The 22587-nt window shown below is 35.9% G+C and overlaps 1 protein-coding gene across 1 annotated transcript in view; it reads left to right on the top strand.

The window, feature by feature from the left end:
* wds (WD repeat-containing protein wds) overlaps positions 1 to 22587 on the top strand; it is a 58653-nt gene that overhangs the window by 20140 nt on the left and 15926 nt on the right. Inside the window, exons 4-5 of the mRNA XM_089095148.1 lie at positions 7029 to 7118; positions 9735 to 9874. Of these exons, the coding sequence (XP_088951274.1) occupies positions 7029 to 7118; positions 9735 to 9874 (230 nt within the window). The remainder of the gene's footprint in view (positions 1 to 7028; positions 7119 to 9734; positions 9875 to 22587) is intronic.

The following is a 22587-nucleotide window of genomic DNA, read 5'->3' as shown; positions in this document are numbered from 1 at the left end:
ACTCTTGCTCTTTCAGTTTAACTAAATCAAAAGAGTGTAAGTATATCCAGGTTGTCAAAGAGCATAGATACAAATTTTGGCAGTGGTATTAAGTTTTATTTTCAGGTCAATTTGAGGAGGTATAAAACTAAATTAAACAATATAATTTGCGTCCAGAGTTTCAAAAGGGTGTATATTGTTAAAGATTAAAAAAAAAATTCTACAACATACAAATAACAAGCTAAATGATAGATTCTAATAGAACAAAACCCCCAAAAATTAAAAAATCAATTTCTTTTATTAATTTAAAAAAACTTTTACCTCAAAATAAGCTTTTTAAAAAAAAGTAAAGAGCTCCATTAAACCTAGAGTGATTGATTACAAACCGTTTAGTGTAAACTGATTGATTACTTACCATTCAGTCAAAACGGATCGATTACGTACCATTCAAGCGAAGTGGATTGATTACTTACCATTCAGTCGAAACGGATTGATTACATACCATTCAATCTAAACTGATTGTTGGATTATATGCTCCTCCTACTATTCATAAAGCTTGTAAGTATGGCAGGGTGTAATTGTGTCTTGAAATAAGACTGGTCCAAAGAGTTGATAGTATTGATCTTCTTTATCTATTAATCAAAAACACATTTTCCACAAATTAAGTTTTTCAAAAAAAAAGTAAAAAACGTCATTAAAGCAAAATTGTACAAAAATAGAATCAAATAATTTACTAAGCTTACAACTACCACAAATCGGTATCAATAGATAAATGAAACTCAAAACAAACAGAAATGAAAATAAGTCAAACTCAAAACGAGCAGAAATTAATCTTAGTAGGGTCCTAAACCCTATGCTTTCTAAAAGTCAGAATATAATTTGTACTTCACTGAAAAAAAATTCAAATGAATTTACTGAAAAAAATGTGCATTGTCAGTTTAATATACATATGCTGATATTTATTCCTTAAAATCTTAATTAATTTTTTGTTTTCTGTAAGTTATAAGTGAAAACATTTAAAAGAATTTTTTAAGTAAAGTACAAATTTAGATTAATTTCTGTTCTTTTTACATTGACATACCCTTTTTCAGGGAGAAAAACTCAACCTCTTCTGGAGGTTAACAGCCATCCCTTCCATAAAAACCTTTAATACCCCCTGGGCATAACTTACAACCCTTTCCCCTAATCTCTGGGGTTTCCCCAAAAGCCTTGTTGTATGATATTTAGACTATTTTGATTATAATTGCTATCTCAAAATTTCTATCAGACGCATTTCGGGACAATATGACGTGTGTAGGGGTGAGAGGGTAGCTGTCCTCTGATCCTTTGACTCTTAAAAAGAGCACTAGAGTGTCTGATTACCAATCCAATGAGCCCCCTTTGAAGTACGTTGGATCACACTTTCAATAAAAACTTTAAAATTCCCCAGGGCATCACTTAAAACCCTTACCATTAGGACTGGGGGTATTTCTTATCCTCAAAAACCTAATTTTCGGAGCTTTTTATAGGCTGAACAAAATGGCTATATCAAAATTTCGATTCGAAGTGTTTTGGGAAATGATGGGCGTGGAGGGAAACATTTGCCCTCTGATCACTTTCGACTAATAAAAAAGGCACTAGTCCTCTCAATTTCCTATTTAATGAGCCCTTCTTGATGCTTCTACGACAAAACTTTCTATAGAAACGTTATATGCCGCAAGGACATAACTTAGGACCCTTGTCATGAGGGCTATGGGGGGAGGGTTTTCATCCTCAAAGACATACTTTCCGGACCTTTCAACTACGTTGAACAAAATGGCCATATCAAAATATTGATCGGAAATGTTTGGAGAAATGATGGGCGTTGGAGGGGGGGGATTCTCTCTCAGATTACTTTCGAGTATTAAAAAGGGCAATAGCCTTCACAATTTCCAATCGAAAGAGCCCTTTTTGAAATTTTTACGACAGCACTTTCTATATGACATTATATTCCCCCAGGGCATAACTTACAACCTTAGCCCTGAGGGCAATTGGGGGTTGTCATACTCAAAAACATAATTTTCCGACCCTTCAACTACGTTGAACTAAATTGCTATATCAAAGTTTTGATCGGAAGTATTTGGGGAAATGATGGTTATGGGGTAGGGCATTCGCCCTCCGATCACACTTGACTATTAATAAGGGCACTAGCCCTCTCAATTCCCAACTGAATGAGTCCTTTTTGAAGTTTCTACGACGACGCTGGGGAAGATCTAATTTCCAGAACTTTCAACTACGTTAGACGAAATGTCTATCTCAAAATTTTGATTGGATGTGTTTGGGGAAATGGTAGCCTTGAGAGGGGCGCTATTTGCCCTCTAATCACTTTCAACTATTCAATAGGGCACTAGCACTTTCAATTTCCAATTGAATGTACCCTTTTTGAAGTTATACGATAACACTTTCTATAAAACCTTATATGCCCCAAGGGCATATCTTACAACCCGTGCGCTGAGGGTTGTGGGGGAGTGTCATTCTAAAAGACATAATTTCCGGACTTTTCAACTACGTTGAACAAAATGGCTATCTCAAAATTGTTATTGGATGTTGCTGGGGAAATGGTGGGCGTGGGAGGGATGTTTGTTTTCCTCCTATCACTTTTGACTTTTAAAAAGGGCACTAGCCCTTCGAAGTTTCTATTACAATGCTCTATAAAAAAAACCTTTTATGCCCCCAGGGCATAACTTACAACCCTTGCCCTGAGGGGTGGGGGGATCATCCTCAACGACATAATATCCAGAACTTTCAACTACGTTGAAAAAAATGGCTATCTCTAAAAATGGCTAATATCTATGGCTATCTCTAAAAATGGAGCCTTAGCCCTGAGGGCTCTGGGGGGTGTGTCATCCTCAAATACCTAATTTCCAGAACTTTCATCTATGTTGAACAAAATGGCTATGTCAAAATTTTTATTGGATGTGTTTGGGGAAATGGTGAGCATGAGAGGGGGGCTAGTTGCCCTCCAATCACTTTCAACTATTAAAAATGGCACTAGCCCTTTCAGTTTCCAATCGAATTAGCCCTTTTTGAAATCTCCACGAAAATGCATTTTATAAAAACCTTATATACCCCAAGGGCATAACTTACAACCCTTGCCCTGAGGGATTTTGGGGATTTGTCATCCTCAAAATCATAATTTCCAGAACTTTCAACTACGTTGAAGAAAATGCCTATCTCAAAATTTTAATTGAATGTGTTTGGGGAAATGGTGGACGTGAGAGGGGGGTTAGTTGCTCTCCATTCACTTTCGACTATTAAAAAGGGCAGTAGCCCTTTCAATTTCCAATAAAATGATCCCTTTTTGATGTTTCTACGACAACAAGTTCTATAAAAACCTTACATGCCCCCAGGGTGTAACTTACAACCCTTTCCCTGTGGGCTCTGAGGGGGTTGTCATCCTAAAAGACATAATTTCCAGAAATTTTAACTACATTGAACAAAATGAATATCTCAAAATTTTGATTGGATGCGTTTGGGGAAATGGTGGGCGTGAAAGGGGGGGGGGTTAGTTGCCCTCCAATTACTTTCTACTATTAAAAAGGGCACTATTAATTTCAATTTTCAATCGAATTAGCCCGTTTTGAAGTTTTACGACAACGCTTTCTATAAACACCTCATATGCCCCCAGGGCATAACTTACACCCTTGCCCTGAGGGCTGTGGGATGTTATCATCCTCAAAGACATTTGGATTGTATGTGTTTGGGCAAATAGTGGGCCTGAGAGGGGGGTTAGTTGCCCTCCAATTACTTTCAACTATTAAAAAGGCCACTAGCCATTTCAATTTCCAATGGAATAAGCCCTTTTTGAAGTTTCTATGAAAACGTTTTCTATAAAAAACCTTCTATTCCCCCAGGGCATAACTTACAACCCTCGCCCTCTTTTCTTTGGGGGGGGGAGGGGGTTTCATCCTTAAAGACCACATATTTTAAACTTTCAACGACGTTGAACAAAATGGCTATCTCAAAATTTTGATTGTATGTGTTTGGGGAAATGGTGGGCGTGAGGGGGGGGGGGCTAGTTGCTCTCCATTCACTTTTGACTATTAAAAAGGGCACTAGCACTTTCAATTTCCAATCAAATGAGCCCTTTTTGAAGTTTTTACGGCAAAACTTTCTATAAAAACCTTATATACCCCCAGGGTATAACTTACAACCCTTGCCCGGAGGGCTGTGGGGGGTATCATCCTCAAAGACATAATTTCCAGAACTTTCAACTACGTTGAAAAAAATGGCTATCTTAAAATTTTGGTTCTATGTGTTTGGATAAATGGTGGGCGTGGAAGGGGTGTTAGTTGCCAGTTACTCCAGTTACTTTCGACTATTAAAAAGGGCACTAGCCATTTGGCAAAAGGCTATCTTAAAATGTGGGTTGTATGTGTTTGGATAAATGGTGGGCGTGGAAGGGGTGTTAGTTGCCAGTTACTCCAGTTACTTTCGACTATTAAAAAGGGCACAGCACAAAAGGGCAAAGGTTAGGGGAAATGATGGGCGTTGGAGGGGGGATTCTCTCTCAGATTACTTTCGACTATTAAAAAGGGCATTAGCCACTCCAATTTCCAATCGAATGAGCCCTTTTCGAGTTTTCTACGACAACTCCTTCGATACGAAGTGGCCTGGTCTAACCCCAATAAATAATACATTGCTCCAACATCGCTCTTTACTTAGGCAGCGCGATTGCGCTGCCTATGATATAGTGATCAAGCGTGTCTTAAACATGTGTTAATTTTCATTCCTTGAATTTCCAATCGAATGAGCCTCTTTTGAAGTTTCTACAACAACGCTTTCTGTAAAACTCTTATATGCCCCCAGGGCATAACTTACAACCCTTGTCCCGAGGGCTGTGAGGGAGTGTCCTCATCAAAAACATAATTTCTATCTGGAAATCAACTACACTGAACAAAATGGCTATCTCAGAATTTTGATTGGATGTGTTTGGGGAAAGGGTGGGCGTGGAAGGGATATTAGTTGCCTTCAAATCACATTCGACTATTAAAAAAGGGCTCAAACCATTCCAATTTCCAATCGAATGAGCCCTTTTCGAGGTTTCTACGACAACTCCTTCGATAAATAATACATTGTGCCAACATCGCTCTTTACTTAGGCAGCGCGATTGCGCTGCCTATGATATAGTGATCAAGCGTGTCTTAAACATGTGTTAATTTTCATTCCTTTAGATGTAACTTTAGATGTTTGCTTTTCCAATGGCAAAAGTATGCAATAGTTCTTCCATCAAACCAACATGATCATTTGCCAGAAGCATTTTCAAACTCTAAATTGTACTGTCATCCCAGTGTGAAACCACTTGCTCATTGAAGCTCGCTCCACTGCAATATACTCCCTCCGTCACGGAAAACCTCTGTGGAAATCCCCCCTCCCTTTTGAAATTTTCGCACCTAGAAAATCTAGCAGCTAAGGGAAATTAAGACAAATGAAAAGAATGAAGAAAAGAAGGTATTATGTAAATTCTACCCACGAGTATATTCCAAAATAAACATAGAACATATGGTGTAGAAACAAACAGTTTGTAGTAACGAACCGTAAGTAAGGAGTGACTCGGGCCAATAGTAACCAAAACTTTAAAAAAAGAATTTTGATGACAATTAGTGAATAAAAATTTTCCTTTTTTTTTGTTGATTCCAAATATGCAAAGTTTGTTAAGTTTATTGTTGAATCTCAAACGCCACGAGCCTGAGGAATCCCGATTTCCCCGATTTTCGAAAAATCGGGAAAACACATCCAAAAAGCAAGTGATTCTAACGTAAACCGCCCAATTAGGTTCAACATATTATAAGAAGTTTCAAGCTCTTATCTTCGAAAATGGGGAATTTTACATTTCTTCCCAAAGAATTTTGCATTTCTTTCCAAAAGAATTTTGCATTTCTTCCCAAAAAAAGGTCACGAATGCGACTTTTTTTTATTAAGTACTTTCAATAGTAATATACCCCAAATGTAATCGTAAAAATCATTAGTTAGTCGGTAAAATACATTGCTTCCTCTCCCTTCCAATTTGACAGAAAGTGAGAAAATATAATTAAAAAAAAACTTAAAAAACTAGGATGATTTTTGGCCAATGGATGAAACAAAGCAAAAAGACAAAAGTGGATATCTCCCCTCCCCAAATATTTTGGCTAATGGTGCCTCTGTTCGGTACCAGACCAAGTCCACTTAAAGTAATTGCTCGTACTTAATCTGCACAATTCCATCATAGGGTAATTCTTCTACAGTTGCTGGTAATTGCATATTTTAAATTATTTTTTTTAAACCTTAATCTGATACTGGTATAATAAAGCAACCCCCTATAACACCAAAAAAGAATTAAAATAAAATAGAATATTTTAAGCTATACATTCTGATATATTTTCGGATAGAGGTAGAATATTCCGAAATTGCTTCTTTTCTTAATTATTTTAAATAGTCATGCTTTCTTTTTGTCTGCTCAATGTTGTATGTTGCGGGAATTTCCATCTGGGGGGGGGGGGCTTCCACGGCTTCATAGTTTTCCATGAAGGCATTTTCTGTGGGGTCGATTTTCCGAGGGGAATCCCACTAGCACCGCATACTTCACTGTAGAGAACATCTTTTGTTGTTTTATACCCCGCTTGGGGGGTATTGTATGCGTACCCATCCCACACTTATGCACGCGCCTGTATACTGTGTGCATCAGAACGTCTTTAATCAAATAAGACCTATTGTTAATCATAATAAATATTATTAAGTCGTATTGTTTTAAACGATATTTTAGATTGTACGTATTGTCCATTTTTTTTTCAGTTTTAATGAACTATCAACTAATTATTCAATTTTTCTCAATCCGTTGTTAGAACTTCATTCATTTCCATCATAAAACCTTATGCAACTTACGAGCCGCAGTTTGGCCCATAAAATTTTTGTATGCACAAGAGCAAATTCTAATTTGCACATTATATACGTCCATTTAAGTGTAATATCTACAAAAACTACCTAAAAATAATATTGCTAAAAGATTTGCCTATAAAACGAAAGTTTTTTTTAAAGTAATATTTCTTTTCCAGGGAAAATGCTTGAAAACTCTAAAGGGACATTCAAATTATGTGTTTTGCTGCAACTTCAACCCCCAGTCCAATCTAATCGTCTCTGGATCGGTAAGTAGCATTTTAACTGTAGAAGTGGCTATTGTATCGTGGTTTTGCATTACTTTTTAGCAGATGGAAGAATCTCTTCCAGCATTTTTAGAGATGCTGAATTTTATTATGTAATTTTATTATTTTATTATGTAATTTTATTATTTTATTATGTAATTTTATTATTTTATTATGTAATTTTATTATTTTATTATGTAATTGTATTATGTAATTTTATTATTGTATTATGTAATTTTATTATGTAATTTTATTATTGTATTATGTAATTTTATTATGTAATTTTCATCGAAATGTCCCTTCACCTTTAAGGGAAGGAGAAAGGGGCCTGTGTCTATTTCTGACACTATCCAGAATTTCCCTTTTTAATGATTATTAATTCACACTAACCTTTCTCAAAAGCCAGACGTTGAACTAAATCAAAAGACACTATGTGCATTCTGGTTATCAAAGCATCTTTAATATCTTAGGTTTGACAGACGTTGTTAATTTTAACTCTCGGTATGTTCAGGAATTCAGAATAAAATCAGAAGACAGTAAGTGCATCTTGGCTGTTAAGAGGGTTTATCTGCAATATCTCAGGAACAAATATGGGTAATAAATTGAAACTTTCAGATATCATTTAGGCCCTCTCAACTTGATTGTCGTTTTGAACTAGCTCAAAACACCTTATTTTCATTCAGCTTGTCAAAAGGGTGCATCTGCCATATCTCTAGAACAACTAAATCCGTTATAACCAAACTTTCAGGAAATACTCAGAGGGATTCTGATCAACGATTAGGTGTAAAGTTGAAAGTTTCAGAAATCTTGGGATCGGATTAGTTTTACCTCTAAATTTTGGAATGGGGGCAGAGAATAGAGGCAAATGAAAAGATACTGTGTTTCCAGGTCATCACAATTGTATATATTCAATATCTTGAGAAAGGTATGAAGTTAAAACTGAAAGGCTCTGTTTAGGAAAGGAACTGCATGGATGAAGCAAGGGGTTTTCACATTTTTGCGTTGCGGGAGGGGGATAAATAATTCATATCTCTGATCCATCTATTCATTTTTGTGATATGAGGTGTTTCTCTGCACTGTTAAATAGCGATGCATAAAAATACTATGCCTTTCAAGGTTGTCAAATTAGTGTATTTGCAATACCTTGGGAACTGCTGCAGATATCAAGTTAAAACTTCCAGGAAGTAATAAGGGAGAGGGGAGATGCAAATGGCCTTGTAGCCTTTTCTCTAAGGAGAGGGTATAGTTTAATTAATAAAACCGTGTGCATTCAGGTCGTTATTAGACCTTCTCTGAAAGATTTTGGGAACAGTATGGGGGATGGAGTTGAGGCTTTCAGGCAAGGCTGTATCCAGGGGGAACCCCTCTCGAAATGTTTGCCTGGCTCCTAAAAACGTGACAAAATGCATATAAAATTTTTTTGACCTGTTTTTCAAATCCTTTTTCACCCCCCCCCCCTCCCCCCAAAAAAGAAAAAATCCTGGATATCGGCCCTGATTTCAGATCATCAGAAAACCATTTCTTCAATGCAAAGCTTGTGGATGACCAGGAGAATAAAGTTGAAACTTTGGGAAGATGGGAGAAGAGTTGGGCAGAAAGACCTTTATATTGTGAGTTTTTTTTTACGGGGGCAGGGTTAAATTTCACGTTTGATCTAAAAACACTTGTGTATCTCCTATGAGACTTACGATCCCTTTACTGATTATTATAGAGGTCAATCGAAAGGAAATATGTATTGCCAAGTTTTCAAAATGGTGTACCTGCAAATCTTGGGAATCACTTTGGGTATCAAGTCGAATTTTCAGGGAGTTTCGATTGGTATGTGCAATCGGGTATTGAACTATGACTTTTGAGGAAAGACAACGAAATTAAATCAAATGACAATAGGTGCATTCAATTTACTAAAATATCATATTTGCTATATCCTGGGAATGTCTTGAGGGGAGTTGAAATTTTCAGGTTGCATATAGAGAAGGAAGTAGAGGATCAGGAGTATTTCCGATTTCGCAAGTGGGTAGGGGGGCTAAAAATGATATGTCTCAGAATCACCAATGCAGTTTTACACTTAAGCTGCGGTGAGTTGTTAGTAGTTTAGTGTTTTCGAAAAGAGTTTTCTGTGACTGAACCCACGTTTAATTCGACCCCATTTAACTCAACCCCCCTTTAGGTGATTCAGCCAAGAGTTTAATTGTGTGGTGTTTGAGTTGAATTTGGCTTGAGTTTGACGAGGGATGGGCTGTATGTGGGTTGATTTACACTATGATTGAGTTAAATTAGGGTAGAGTTACATGGGGTTGTAGTTGAATGCGAGTTAAGTTACATCGTAGTTGAGTTGAACAGAGTCGGTTTGTACAGGATTGAGTCTAATGAGGGCTGAGGGACACGGAGGTTGAGTTGAATGGAGGCTAAGTTAACTGGAGTTGTGTTAAGCAGGAGTTAGGTGTTAAACGCGGCTTAAGTTGCACATGGGGTCAGTTAATTGGGTAGGGTTGTGCGGGGTTCAATTAAACAAGGGTTCAGTTGCAAGGCAACCGAAAATCCTTCTCGATGTTGTTTTGTCCTGTTGTTTCTGAGTTTTCTTTATTTTTCTTACCTTCGTTTATTGGTTCTTTATGCTAGTTTGATGAAAGTGTACGGCTGTGGGATGTCAAAACAGGAAAGTGCCTAAAGACTCTGCCAGCTCATTCAGACCCTGTCAGTGCTGTACATTTCAACAGAGATGGTTCACTTATCGTTTCAAGTAGTTTTGATGGCTTGTGGTAAGTATCTTTTTTTAATAGATGATTAGTCAAATCGTATTGCCAAATCTACATCGTCTAGCAAATGCGTATCCAGGATTTTATTCCGGGGGTTGGGTATATTTTTAGGGGGAAAGGAAGGAGTAGGCTATAAAAAACTTTTAAAAGACCAAAAATGTGTTTATATGTATTTTTTTTTTTGCATTTTTTTCGAGTCTGGCAAATATCCCTCTCCCTCTTTGGATGCGGCTTTGTCGTCACATCACTTACTGGTTCAGGTAATATTAATGACATATGGTAATCTTTTATTTCAAATATTATAGTCGCTTGTGGTTTTAAATGGTTTTGATGGCGTTTAATAAGAAATTTTATCGAAAAATTATTCATACTAAATACTCTATTTAAAATGTATTTTGTCATTTCAAGAATTTTTCAAGTCTTTAGAGGTGAAGGACAATAGTAATTTACTCCCCCCTTCCCTCCGCTGGAGAAAATATCCATTCTGGTGGAAAAATGCCTTTGCTTTTGCTATTTTCATTCCAAAAATTCTAAAAAATACGGAATTTGTCCACCTCAAGGGACTGAAAACCACACATTGGTCCCATCTCTCCCCCAGTATTCTTGTGAATTGGCGCAATTGTGTGTGGAGGCTGTTAAACAACTCATGTAGTACAGTGTTCATTTCCAAAGCAAAGGGTTTTATTAATGAATTAAACCTATAGGTGAACAACTAAATAGATTGTATGGTGCCTGACGTCTTCGAGATAGGCTTTAAAAGGGAGGTTTCGGTAGGTTAATAGAGAGGTTTTTGAGGTGTTTTGGAACCTAAAAATAACTGTCCCTAAATCTAAGAAATGCCAGTATTTTATTGTTCTCTTTGTTGATGCAACGGAATGCTGTTTTTTTGCCACACATTTTTTGTTTGTTTTTTTTTTATTTTTGGTGTTTTTTTTTGTTTTTTTTTTTTTTTATATATATACCAGTAATCTTATGGATTAACAGCATCCGTTTAAACTCTATATGATCAAAAAAATTTAGTCAAGCTTGTGGAAAACAGCAACACAAAAACATGATAATATAACAGATTTTAGTGTTTCAATGTTCTTTTTGTTGGCAGTAACAGAACACTGTGTTCTTGCCAAATATTTTGAGTATTTTTGAACTTTTATGAAAAACCCTTCATATTATATGCCAACAATGTATATTTTATTTTTCCTCAAAGAAAAAAAGCTTTTGAAGGAAAAAGAAGTGTCTTTTAATAATGGTGAATCTATAAGCTTATTAATTTGTAATAGACGATGGACAATATGTGTTTTGTAAAGCCAAATTTTTAGTACTTGAAGGTATTTTCATTGGTACGTAGCTGAACACTGTCTTTTTACCACAAAGGGCTTTGGAATTGTTCGAAAAAAGGTAAAGAATACGGCATCGGACTCTACAGTCCCTATCAGTGGTCGCTTGAGTCATCTCCTTGTCTTGGCCCTACAACCAGGAAGTGCAATGGGGGCTGGGGTTCCAACCATCCTGTGCTTTCGCACATCCTTCTTGTTTACCTTCCCCAGAATTCTCCAGGTGATCATTTAAAGCTGGGTCGACTCTGGCTGAGCTTACAGAGTCACGCCACTGGCCTCCGTCCCATACATAATAATTGGGTACACTAGGATTCGAACCCTCGTCCTCTCGGACAAAGGATCCTAAATCCAGCGCACCAATCCACTCGGCTGCGCCAACAGCATCTTTTTCAACTCTATTTTTATTCAAGCAAAAAAAGATGAAGATTCCAAAATCAGAAACAAAATTTTGGTTGAATTGGGATTTACTCATACACTAATTGTTCTGTGATAAACTACTAGTGTGCGATTTGACGAGAAGAAATTTTAGTATCTTAATGTTTTTCTTGTTGGCAGTAGTATAACACTGGCTTCTCGCTACATATTTCTAGGGTTTTTATAATTTGTCACAATAGACTATGGACAGTATGTGCTTTGACCAGCAGAAATTTAAGTGTTTTATGGTTCTATGTGTTTATGGTTCATGATATATGCCTAGATCATCGATAATGATGAAAGTAAAAACACGGTTGCATAGAGGTGAACTCAAAGACGTATTAATTTATCATACGCTACTGACATGTGCTTCGACGAGCGTACATCTTACTATGTTAATGTTTTATTTGTTGCCATGTACAGAATAGTCTCTTTTTGCCATATATATTTTAATGTTTTAAGTTTTTCTGGAAAAACTAGCATACCCTGCGCCGGCGTCATCTATGAAGGTTAAACTTTCAAGACGAACAGATCCGTAGTGTTGAATAGAGGGCGGCTTTCGCGAGATTCTCGGAAACACTCTCCTGCTCCATTACACGTTTCGAAGACCATTTGAAAGCGAAAATGGGGAAGTAAAGACGATGATTGGAGCCAAAAATTAGTGGAATAACAAAAAACCTACTATCTAGCCTACCTGCACTTTGGAAAGGGAACTGGAGCTCTTCATTTATGCCATAAAAACTTTCTTACACAAATGTAATCATGTTCTCCCACGTTTTTTCAGTGTTTGAAAATTACACCAGAAATGTGGTTTCCTGCTCCAATTTCTATAACCTGTCTGGATCCACTTTACGAAAAAGTTGGAAGCGTTTCCAAGTCGCAAAAACCCGAATAGAAAGTTGTTTATGTCCTTTGTCCACGGAAACACATGGAGTGATTCTGGGTCGGCTTTCCTCGTCGCAAAAACTGTATTTAGGAGTAAACTCATAAATTCATAAATTTTTAATAGACTATGGACAGTATGTGCTTCGGTGAGCAGAAATTTAAGTATTTTATTATGTTCTGTGTTTATTAGTAACAAATACTGTCTTCTTGCCCCATATTTTTAAGGGTTTTAAGTTTATCTGATAAACCATTCCTAAAATGTGCCAACACCATCCATTTTACTAAAAAAAAAAAGAAAGCCAAAATAAGAAGAAAATGACGACTGAATAGGGATGACTCCTTAAAAGTATTGATTTGTACTAAATTAGACACAGCAGGGACGTGTTCAGGAAGAGATCTTTTGAATCTGGAAACCCTTGATTTCTAAAAAATCTTTGGGCACTTCTTATTTAAGTTATCAATTTTTTTTCAAACTTAGTTCAACTCAAACGATTTTATCATCAAACACCTTACATGGCCATGCTGATCAGTGGCAGTTCTTGTCACAGTAACAGATAAGGCACTAAAAATAAAAAATCACAGGCATTGCCATCGTCGTACAAGTTTATATGCTAACTCGAAGTAGCACAAACAGAGTCAAACTAAAACCTAAGAAATTTAGATATCCCACTTCTTGAAAAAAATTTAAATAAAAAAAAAATTCAAGTTAAAAAAAAAACTTTAAAATCGAATTTAAAAGAATTTTGAAACGACTTCAAAAGAATAATGAACTAAAACGAATATATATAAACAATTGTGGATGAGAGATTGTAGCATTAATAAGAACTATCAAACAGTTCGTGGTAACGAACTGTAAGTAAGGAGCGACCCGGCTCAATGGTAACCGAAACTCTAAAAAACGAGATTTTGATACCAATAGATACATCAAAAGAATCAGATTTTAATTCTGATTTCAAATATATAAGTTTCATTAAGTTTAATCTAACCCATCAAAAGTTACGTGCCTGAGAAAATTTGGCTGATTTTCGAAAAAAGGGGAAAGACCCCTAAAAGTTATAGAACCTTAATGAAAATCACACCATCATATTCAGCGTATCAGAGAACCCTACTGTAGAGGTTTCAAGCTCCTATCTACAAAAATGTGGAATTTTCCATTTTTTGCCAGAAGAAAGATCACGGATGCCTGTTTATTTGTTTGTTTGTTTGTTTGTTTGTTTGTTTTTTTCCCAGGGGTGATCGTATTGACCCAATGGTCCTAGAATATCGTGGGAGTGCTCATTGGAACAAAAATTAATAATTCTAGTGCCCTTTTTAAGTGACAAAAAAAATGGAGGGCAACTAGGCCCCCCACGCTCATTTGGTTCCCAAAGTCACCCGATCAACCTTTTGAGATGGCCATTTTGTTCAGCATGGTCGAAGATATGATAAAAATGTCTTTTAGGATGACTTGATCCCCCACAGTCCCCAGGGGGAGGGCTGAAACCTATGAAATTTACTCAATGATAACGTATAGTATTTGTTTTTGGTAATTATACAGACTTTTTGAGAGGAGATTTTTTCTGTTAGGTGGGGGAAGGAGAGGGTCGGGGGCTATATGGAAGGATCTTTCCATGAAGGAAGTTTTCATGGGGGAGGGGACAATGCTATGAAGGGGGCGCCGGATTTCCCAGCATTATTAAAGAAAAAGATCAGGAATTAAATAAAAAAAACAAGTTTTTCAACTGATCAACTGATTGTGATTAAGAGGTCATTTTTAAAGAACTGGAAAAAATTCGAACATAGTTTAAAGAGCAGGGTATTGACTATGGGGCGAACCCTCTAATATACGTGTTAAAAATTTATGAATATAGAAGTTCGTTACGTAAGTTAATTCTAAGTTACGTATATTTATTACTAATAAAAACGTTCGTAAATAAAATTAAACAAGTTTCGAGAAAGCCATTTAACCAAATATAATATGCAAATTTTGTTTTAATTATTCATGTACGGTGAGCCAAAATCAAAACCTGCATTAATTCAAAAACGTTCAAAAATTAAATAAAAAAAACAAGTTTTTTTAACTGAAAGTAAGGAACGACGTTAAAACTTAAAACGAACAGAAATTATTCCGTATATGAAGGGGGCTGTCCCTCCTCAACGCCTCGCTCTTTACGCTAAAGTTTGACTTTCTCACAACTCTATTTTTTTAAAAAATAAAAAAACTTTAGCGTAAAGAGCGAGGCGTTGAGGAGGGGACAGCCCCCTTCATATACGGAATAATTTCTGTTCGTTTTAAGTTTTAACGTCGTTCCTTACTTTCAGTTAAAAAAACTTGTTTTTTTTATTTAATATAACGAAGGAACGAAACTATTTACGTAATGCATATGGCGTGCTGTTACCGGCTGAATTTTAAATTGTAACTCTATATAATATACTCTTTGAGGGGGAGTCTTTGCGTACCCGCTCCCTTTTTTCGAAATTAGGCAGCTGTATATAATGTAGTTCAGCACCTGCCGAGTATTTACTCTTAAATTGCAGGGAAAAGGTAGCAGGACCTTACGCTTCCCTTGTTGGGTCCTTATGAAAAAACCCAATTAGTTTTCTTTTTCCCTTGAAAGAATATAAATTCAATGCCATGGAGGAGAATCAACCGACTTTGAAGGCAGAAGGACACCGAATGATAGAGTCCACGTGCTTTCTACCGAAGAAGAATGTAGTCTTCGGTTTTGAGTCCTCGCCTTTCCCTGTTAATGAGACATAGAAAACGAGTGAATAGACAGTTAAAATTGAATAGGGACGAACACATAGACCTATTAAGTCTATAATATATTACATAGTGCGTTCTTTAAAGAGTAGAAATTTAATATTTTATTGCTCTTTTTGTTGGTAGTACCAGGATACTGTCTTTTTCCCGCGTGTTTTTTCTATTTTTGAATTTCCGGGAAAAACCTTTCTTGATACACGTCAGTACCATCTATTATCATCCTATTTTCGCTCAAAGAACAAAAAAGATTAAGCTTTAAAATAGCAAAAATAAGAACGGATGAATAGGGGCAAGCTCGTTTACTTTTTTATATATAACACTCTACAGATAGTATGTGCTTTGAAAAGAGGAAATTTTTAGTATTTTAATGTTCTATTTGTTGGTAGTACCATAATGCTGTCTTTTTGGCATACATTTATCAGAATTTTTAATTTCTTCTGAAAAGCCAATCATAATATGTGCCTTCACAGTCTGTTTTTGCTCAATTAAATAAAGCTAAAAGAATAAAAAAGGGTATCCTTTCAGTTAGAACAGACAAGTCCAGTTGAATAAGGGCTAACCCGCAGACTTATTAATTTATGTTTGACTACACATAACATGAGTTTTGACGCGCAGAAATTTTGCATCTCAGTGTTCTATTTATTGATAGTAACAGACTATTTTCGTTGCGTCAAATATAGAACGGTTTTTTTAATTTTATGAAAAACGAGTTATAATATGCACGAGCACCCTCTATTTTAATTCTTTTTCTACTGACAAGAGATGAAATTCCTGACAGCGCCATGTGCCTTGATCAGCACTTTATGCATTTCCTCCGTACCATCTCCAATGGTTTCTTCAGATATTTTTTATTTTTAAGAAACACAACTGGTGAAAATCCATCTTAGCTATGTTTTAGATACCATTATGGAATATCTAAAACAAACAGTTTTATGACAGCAGCTCACTTGCATTAAAAGGCAAAGTATTTATATCAATAGATTCATTAGTCTCAGATCTATTCATTCACTGAGCCAGAATTATGGACTTTTTTTTTATTTTTAACTTGTTCAAAAAGGATAAAATACTTATATCGTTTGATTCATTAGTCTCATATTTATCAATTCACCGGGCCAGAATTGTGGTATAACTTGGACTGTTTTATGATTTTTAACTTGTTCAAAAAGGACAAAATACTTATATCGTCTGATTCATTAGTCTCATATTTATCAATTCACCGGGCCAGAATTATGGTATAACTTGGACTGGTTTATGATTTTTAGCTTGTTCAAAAAGGACGAAATACTTATATCGTTCGTTTAATTAGTCTCAGATATATCAATTCACCGGGCCAGAATTATGGTATAACTTGGACTGTTTTATGATTTTTAGCTTGTTCAAAAAGGACAAAATACTTATATCGTCTGATTCATTAGTCTCATATTTATCAATTCACCGGGCCAGAATTATGGTATAACTTGGACTGGTTTATGATTTTTAGCTTGTTCAAAAAGGACAAAATACTTATATCGTTCGGTTTATTAGTCTCAGATCTATCAATTCACCGGGTCAGAATTATGGTATAACTTGGACTGTTTTATGATTTTTAGCTTGTTCAAAAAGGACAAAATACTTATATCGTCTGATTCATTAGTCTCATATTTATCAATTCACCGGGCCAGAATTATGGTATAACTTGGACTGTTTTATGATTTTTAGCTTGTTCAAAAAGGACAAAATACTTATATCGTTTGATTCATTAGTCTCATATTTATCAATTCACCGGGCCAGAATTATGGTATAACTTGGACTGTTTTATGATTTTTAGCTTGTTCAAAAAGGACGAAATACTTATATCGTTCGGTTTATTAGTCTCATATCTATCAATTCACCGGGCCAGAATTATGGTATAACTTGGACTGTTTTATGATTTTTAGCTTGTTCAAAAAGGACAAAATACTTATATCGTCTGATTCATTAGTCTCATATTTATCAATTCACCGGGCCAGAATTATGGTATAACTTGGACTGGTTTATGATTTTTAGCTTGTTCAAAAAGGACGAAATACTTATATCGTTCGGTTTATTAGTCTCAGATCTATCAATTCCCCGAGCCAGAATTATCATATTACTTAAACTTATTCTAGGGGAAGATTCCAAACTTGCTTTAAAACTAGGAAAATTGTTCTTTTTTCGACCATTTTCAACCACTTTTCCACGAATTTTAAACCTGATAGAAAATGTACACCAAATTTAAAAAATGTAAATTCGGCAGATCGATATAGCTGAATGTTTGTTATGGAATAATATCAAAATTGTCTTTCGAAGATAATTGACTTTAAAATGTCTTTCGACTTTGAAATGTCTTTCGGTAATATCAAAATTCGTCGACCATTTCAAAGACTATATGAGAGCAAGAAAATAATATGCAATAAATCACACACGGAACAAAAACCATTAGAAAAGGGAACTTAAAAAATGGAAAAAAAAATTGGAATGCGTAAACCAGTCTGCTACTTGTCTTACATTAAATAAAAAAAAGGTTTTTTTTAACTGAAAGTAAGGAGCGACATTAAAATTTAACACGAACAGAAATTATTCCGTATATGAAAGAGGCGGTCTCCTCCTCAACGCCTCGCTCTTTACGCTAAAGTTTTTTATTGTTTTAAAAAATAAAGTTGTGAGACAGAGTCAAACCTTAGCGTAAAGAGCGAGGCGTTGAGGAAGGGGATCGCCCCTTTCATATAAGGAATAATTTCTGTTCGTTTTAAGTTTTAATGTCGCTCCTTACTTTTAATTAAACAAACTTGTTTTTTTTAATTTAATTTCTGAACGTTTTTGAATTAACGCAGCTTTGATTTTGGCTCACTGTACATGACTAATTAAAACGAAATTTGCATATTAATTTTACTTTTTTTGGATAAATGGCTTTCTCGAAATTTTTTCTGATGTAACTTACAAAAAAACTTACGCAACGAACTTCTATATTTGTATGTTGTTATTATGTATATTAGGGAGTTCGCCCTTCTAGTCAATACCTCACTCTTTACGGTAAAGTTCGAATTTTGTTCGAATCACAAACCCCTGAATCACGAAGGCTGGTTAATTAGGATAGATAGCTCTTTTGATAGTACTAAAAAAAGAATTAGCGTAAAGAGCGAGGTATTGACTAGGGGGCGAACCCCCTCATATACGTAATAACTTCTGTTCGTTTTAAGTTTTAATGTCGCTCCTTACTTTCAATTAAACAAACTTGTTTTTTTTTTAATTTAATTTCTGAACGTTTTTGAATTAACGCAGCTTTGATTTTGGCTCACTGTACATGACTAATTAAAACGAAATTTGCATATTAATTTTACTTTTTTTGGATAAATGGCTTTCTCGAAATTTTTTCTGATGTAACTTACAAAAAAACTTACGCAACGAACTTCTATATTTGTATGTTGTTATTATGTATATTAGGGAGTTCGCCCTTCTAGTCAATACCTCACTCTTTACGGTAAAGTTCGAATTTTGTTCGAATCACAAACCCCTGAATCACGAAGGCTGGTTAATTAGGATAGATAGCTCTTTTGATAGTACTAAAAAAAGAATTAGCGTAAAGAGTGAGGTATTGACTAGGGGCGAACCCCCTCATATATGCAATAATTTCTGTTCGTTGTAAGTTTTAATGTTGCTCCTTACTTTCAGTTGAAAAAATTTGTTGTTTTATTTAATTTCTGATGGTTTTTTGAATAATGCTGGGAAATCCGGCGCCCCCTTCATAGAAATTTCCCTCCCCCAAGGAAACATCCTCCATGGAAAGATCCTCCCCCGTAACTCCCGACCCCGACCCTGATTATCTCAAATTTTGATTGGGTGACTTCGGGAGAAAAATGAGCGTAGGAGGGGCCAAGTTTACCTCCAATTTTTTTGGTCACTTAAAGAGGGCACTAGAACTTTTAATTTCCGTTCGAATGAGCCCTTTCATGATATTTTAGGACTAATGGATCGATGCGATCACCCTTGGGGAAAAAACAAACAAATAAACAAAGTTCTATGATTTTAGGGGCTGTTTCCTCCTTTTTTCGAAAATAAGGCAAATTTTCTCAGGCGCGTAACTTTTAATGGGTAGGATTAAACTTGATTGAAACTCATGTATTTGAAATCAGCATAAAAATCTGATTCTTTTGATGTATTTATTGGTATCAAAACTCTGTTTTTTAGAGTTTCGGTTACTATCGAGCCGGGTCGCTCCTTACTTACAGTTCGTTACGACGAACTGTTTGATGATGACAAGTAAATACATGATGTCTATTTGCCTGCTCTCGTATTGCTCTGCCTTTTTTATATTGCTTGTTATCTATTCAGGTAATAAATATCTGTAGGATGTTATGCAATTCTTAGCGAGCGGTAACTTAGGAACTAGTTATATCATTTTTATCGTTTTATTGATATGATTTTTTTTGTTTAACACAGTAGCATATAAGCTAATCAAGTAAAAATAAGCGGATTCTATGAACTTCTCGTAATGTGAAGGTGAATAATGGGTAATATTTGAATGAAATGGAGTAATGGAATGATATTAATTCCGTAATAATGAAATTTGAATGGATTCATTGATCAGACGGAAAAGAAGCAATTTAGGCCCTAATTTTCCGAGATATTTACCGAGTTTGGGTCATGTTTTTTAAAATGGGTGATTTCAACCATAGATAAAAGAAAATAAAAGTACATCCTAAAATTTACGTTTTAAGGCAAGCCAAGAATAAAGTCCCCCCCGCCCTTTCAAGCACACGTCTGGTGCTATATAACCTTTATGTATATCTCCACTTAGAATTACTAGCTATTTGATGATTATTGCCCATCTTATTTTATTACATTTAAGTTTCAGGAATTGTGCTAGATTTGTTGGGATTTATTTGGGTAATATTTTGAATCGCGCTCGACAAGGAAATACCAAGGTATACCATCGTTCTTATTTAGGGAATAATTCACAAAGACCCCGGGAATCATCTTTTGCCCTTTTTATTGGGCTTTCCTAACCTCAAGGCCATATCGACGGGGGGGGGGGTAGTGGGTTTGACCCCCCTCCTTTTCCAAAATATTTATGGGTCTTGTAAAAATGCAACAAAAATGCATCAGAACAGAATTTGCATGTGTTCTTTTTTAAGTTTTTTGCCCGTCCCTCGAAAAAATTCCGGCTACGGCCCTATCCAACTCTACTTGAATTTATCTTGTTTTTCGAATTCATGTCCTTATACCCAATGAAATGATTGATTTCTCTAAAGAAGGGAAGAAAGAAGTTTTTAAAACTAGCTAATGTTTTTTTTTTGGTCTGTGCTATTATCTCTCTGTGGTCTGTTTCATGAAGTTGATCTATTTTAAGGAGCTAGTTAAATTAGCTTCGGGAGCGGTTAATATAAATCAGAGGCAACGCTGTAGCGTTGCCTATAGTAAAGGCCATTCGGCTCCAATCTTCTGTTATTTATTTATTATTTATTATTTTTTTTTCCCAGAGGCACTTCATACGGAAGGGGTAGTCGTAGAAACTTCAAAGGGGGCTCATTCGATTGGAAATCGAGAGTTCTAGTTCCCTTTTTAATAGTCGAAAATGATTGGAGGGCAACTAGCCCCCCCACACCCGTCATTCCCCCAAACATATCCAGTCAAAATTGTGAGATAGCCATTTTGTTCAACATAGTTGATTTCCAGATAAAAAATATATTTTTGAGGAGGACACTCCCCCACAATCCTCAGGGCAAGGGTTTTAAGTTATGCCCTGGGGACATATAATGTTTTTATAGAAGGCGTTGTCGTAGAAACTTCAAAAAAGGCTCATTCGATTGGAAATTCAAAGGGATAGTGCCCTTCTTAATAATCGAAAGTGATTGGAGGGCAACTAGCCGCCCCTTCCACGCTCATCATTCCCCCATACACATTCATTCAAAATTTTGAGATAGCCATTTTGTTCAGCGTAGTTGATTTCCAGCTAGAAAATATGTTTTGAGGAGGACAAGGGCAAGGCTCAGGGCAACCCTCAGGGCAAGGGTTTTAAGTTATGCCCTGGGGACATATAAGGTGTTTATAGAAGACGTTGTCATATAAACTTCAAAAAAGGCTCATTCGATTGGAAATTCAAAGGGCTAGTGCCCTTTTTAATAGTCGAAAGTGATTGGAGGGCAACTAGCCCCCCCCCCCCCACGCCCATCATTCCCCCAAACACATCCAATCAAAATTTTGAGATAGCCATTTTGTTCAGCGTAGTTGATTTCCTAATAGAAAATATGTTTTTGAGGAGGACACTCCCCCACAACCCTCACTGCAAGGGTTTTAAGTTATACCCTGGGGGCATATAAGGTTTTTATAAAAGGCGGTGTCGTAGAAACTTCAAAAAATGCTCATTCGATTGGAAATTCAAAGGGCGAGTGTCTTTTTTAATAATCAAAAGTGATTTGGGGGTAACTAACCCCCGTCTAGCACTCACTCTATTCCTTTACACATCTAATAAAATTTTCAGAGACCCGTTATATTAAACGTATTTTTGAGTTTTGGAAATTTGGTCCTTTAGGATGACAACTCCCTCACAGCCCTCAGGGCAAGGGTTGTAATTTAAGGATTCTCCGAATCCTTCATATTATTTCCTATGGAAGAGATGCTCGTATAAACTTTAGAGAGGGCTCATTTGATTGGAAATTGAAAGTTCTTGTTCACTTTTTAAGAGTTAACAGAGATTGAAGGGCAACTAGCCCCCATAATGTAATTTACTTAATTAACGCAAGATTGCGTTAATTAAACTTGCTCCTAACGCAAGTTTATCGGATCAACGTATTTTGCGCCCCCCCCCCTTAAAAAAATCCTGGATCTTCCCTTGGTGTAAGGGCACTATAACTTTTAATTCAATGAACCCCGTTCCAAAGTTTTTGCGACCACCTCTTCCACGTAAAGTGCCCTTGGAAAAATAAATAAGTATTAGTTCATTGAACCCTTATGGCTCTTTACTTAGGTAACGCTATAGCATTGCCTCTGACCTAAAAAATTGAGTAGAAATTTCAGATTCCATTTTTATGAATATCTAAAATTATCTGAGAGGAATATGTTTGGAGGAGCGTAGTCCATGGCTGGAAAACGTCGGATTGGGTGACTTTAACGCGGAGATGTCATGTAAAGGAAAATAGAGTAATATTGGAGGGGGGAGAAATTTTCCAGGGCATAAGCTATCCAAATACGAGTTATTCAGGGAGGGGACGACTAAACCCATTCGATAATATTCTGAATTTTACATCTGAAAGTAGCGGGAATAAAGGATCAACGAAAATTTCAGAGATAACACTTCAGGTTCCTTTACACGATTATTTTCGTGTCTTTTGAAAAAAGACATT

This window comes from Artemia sp. Qi Xiang Cuo, chromosome 10 (assembly GCF_049724085.1).
Source record: "Artemia sp. Qi Xiang Cuo chromosome 10, ASM4972408v1, whole genome shotgun sequence".
Lineage (NCBI taxonomy): Eukaryota > Metazoa > Arthropoda > Branchiopoda > Anostraca > Artemiidae > Artemia > Artemia sp. Qi Xiang Cuo.
This window is presented reverse-complemented; position numbering and strand designations above follow the sequence as displayed.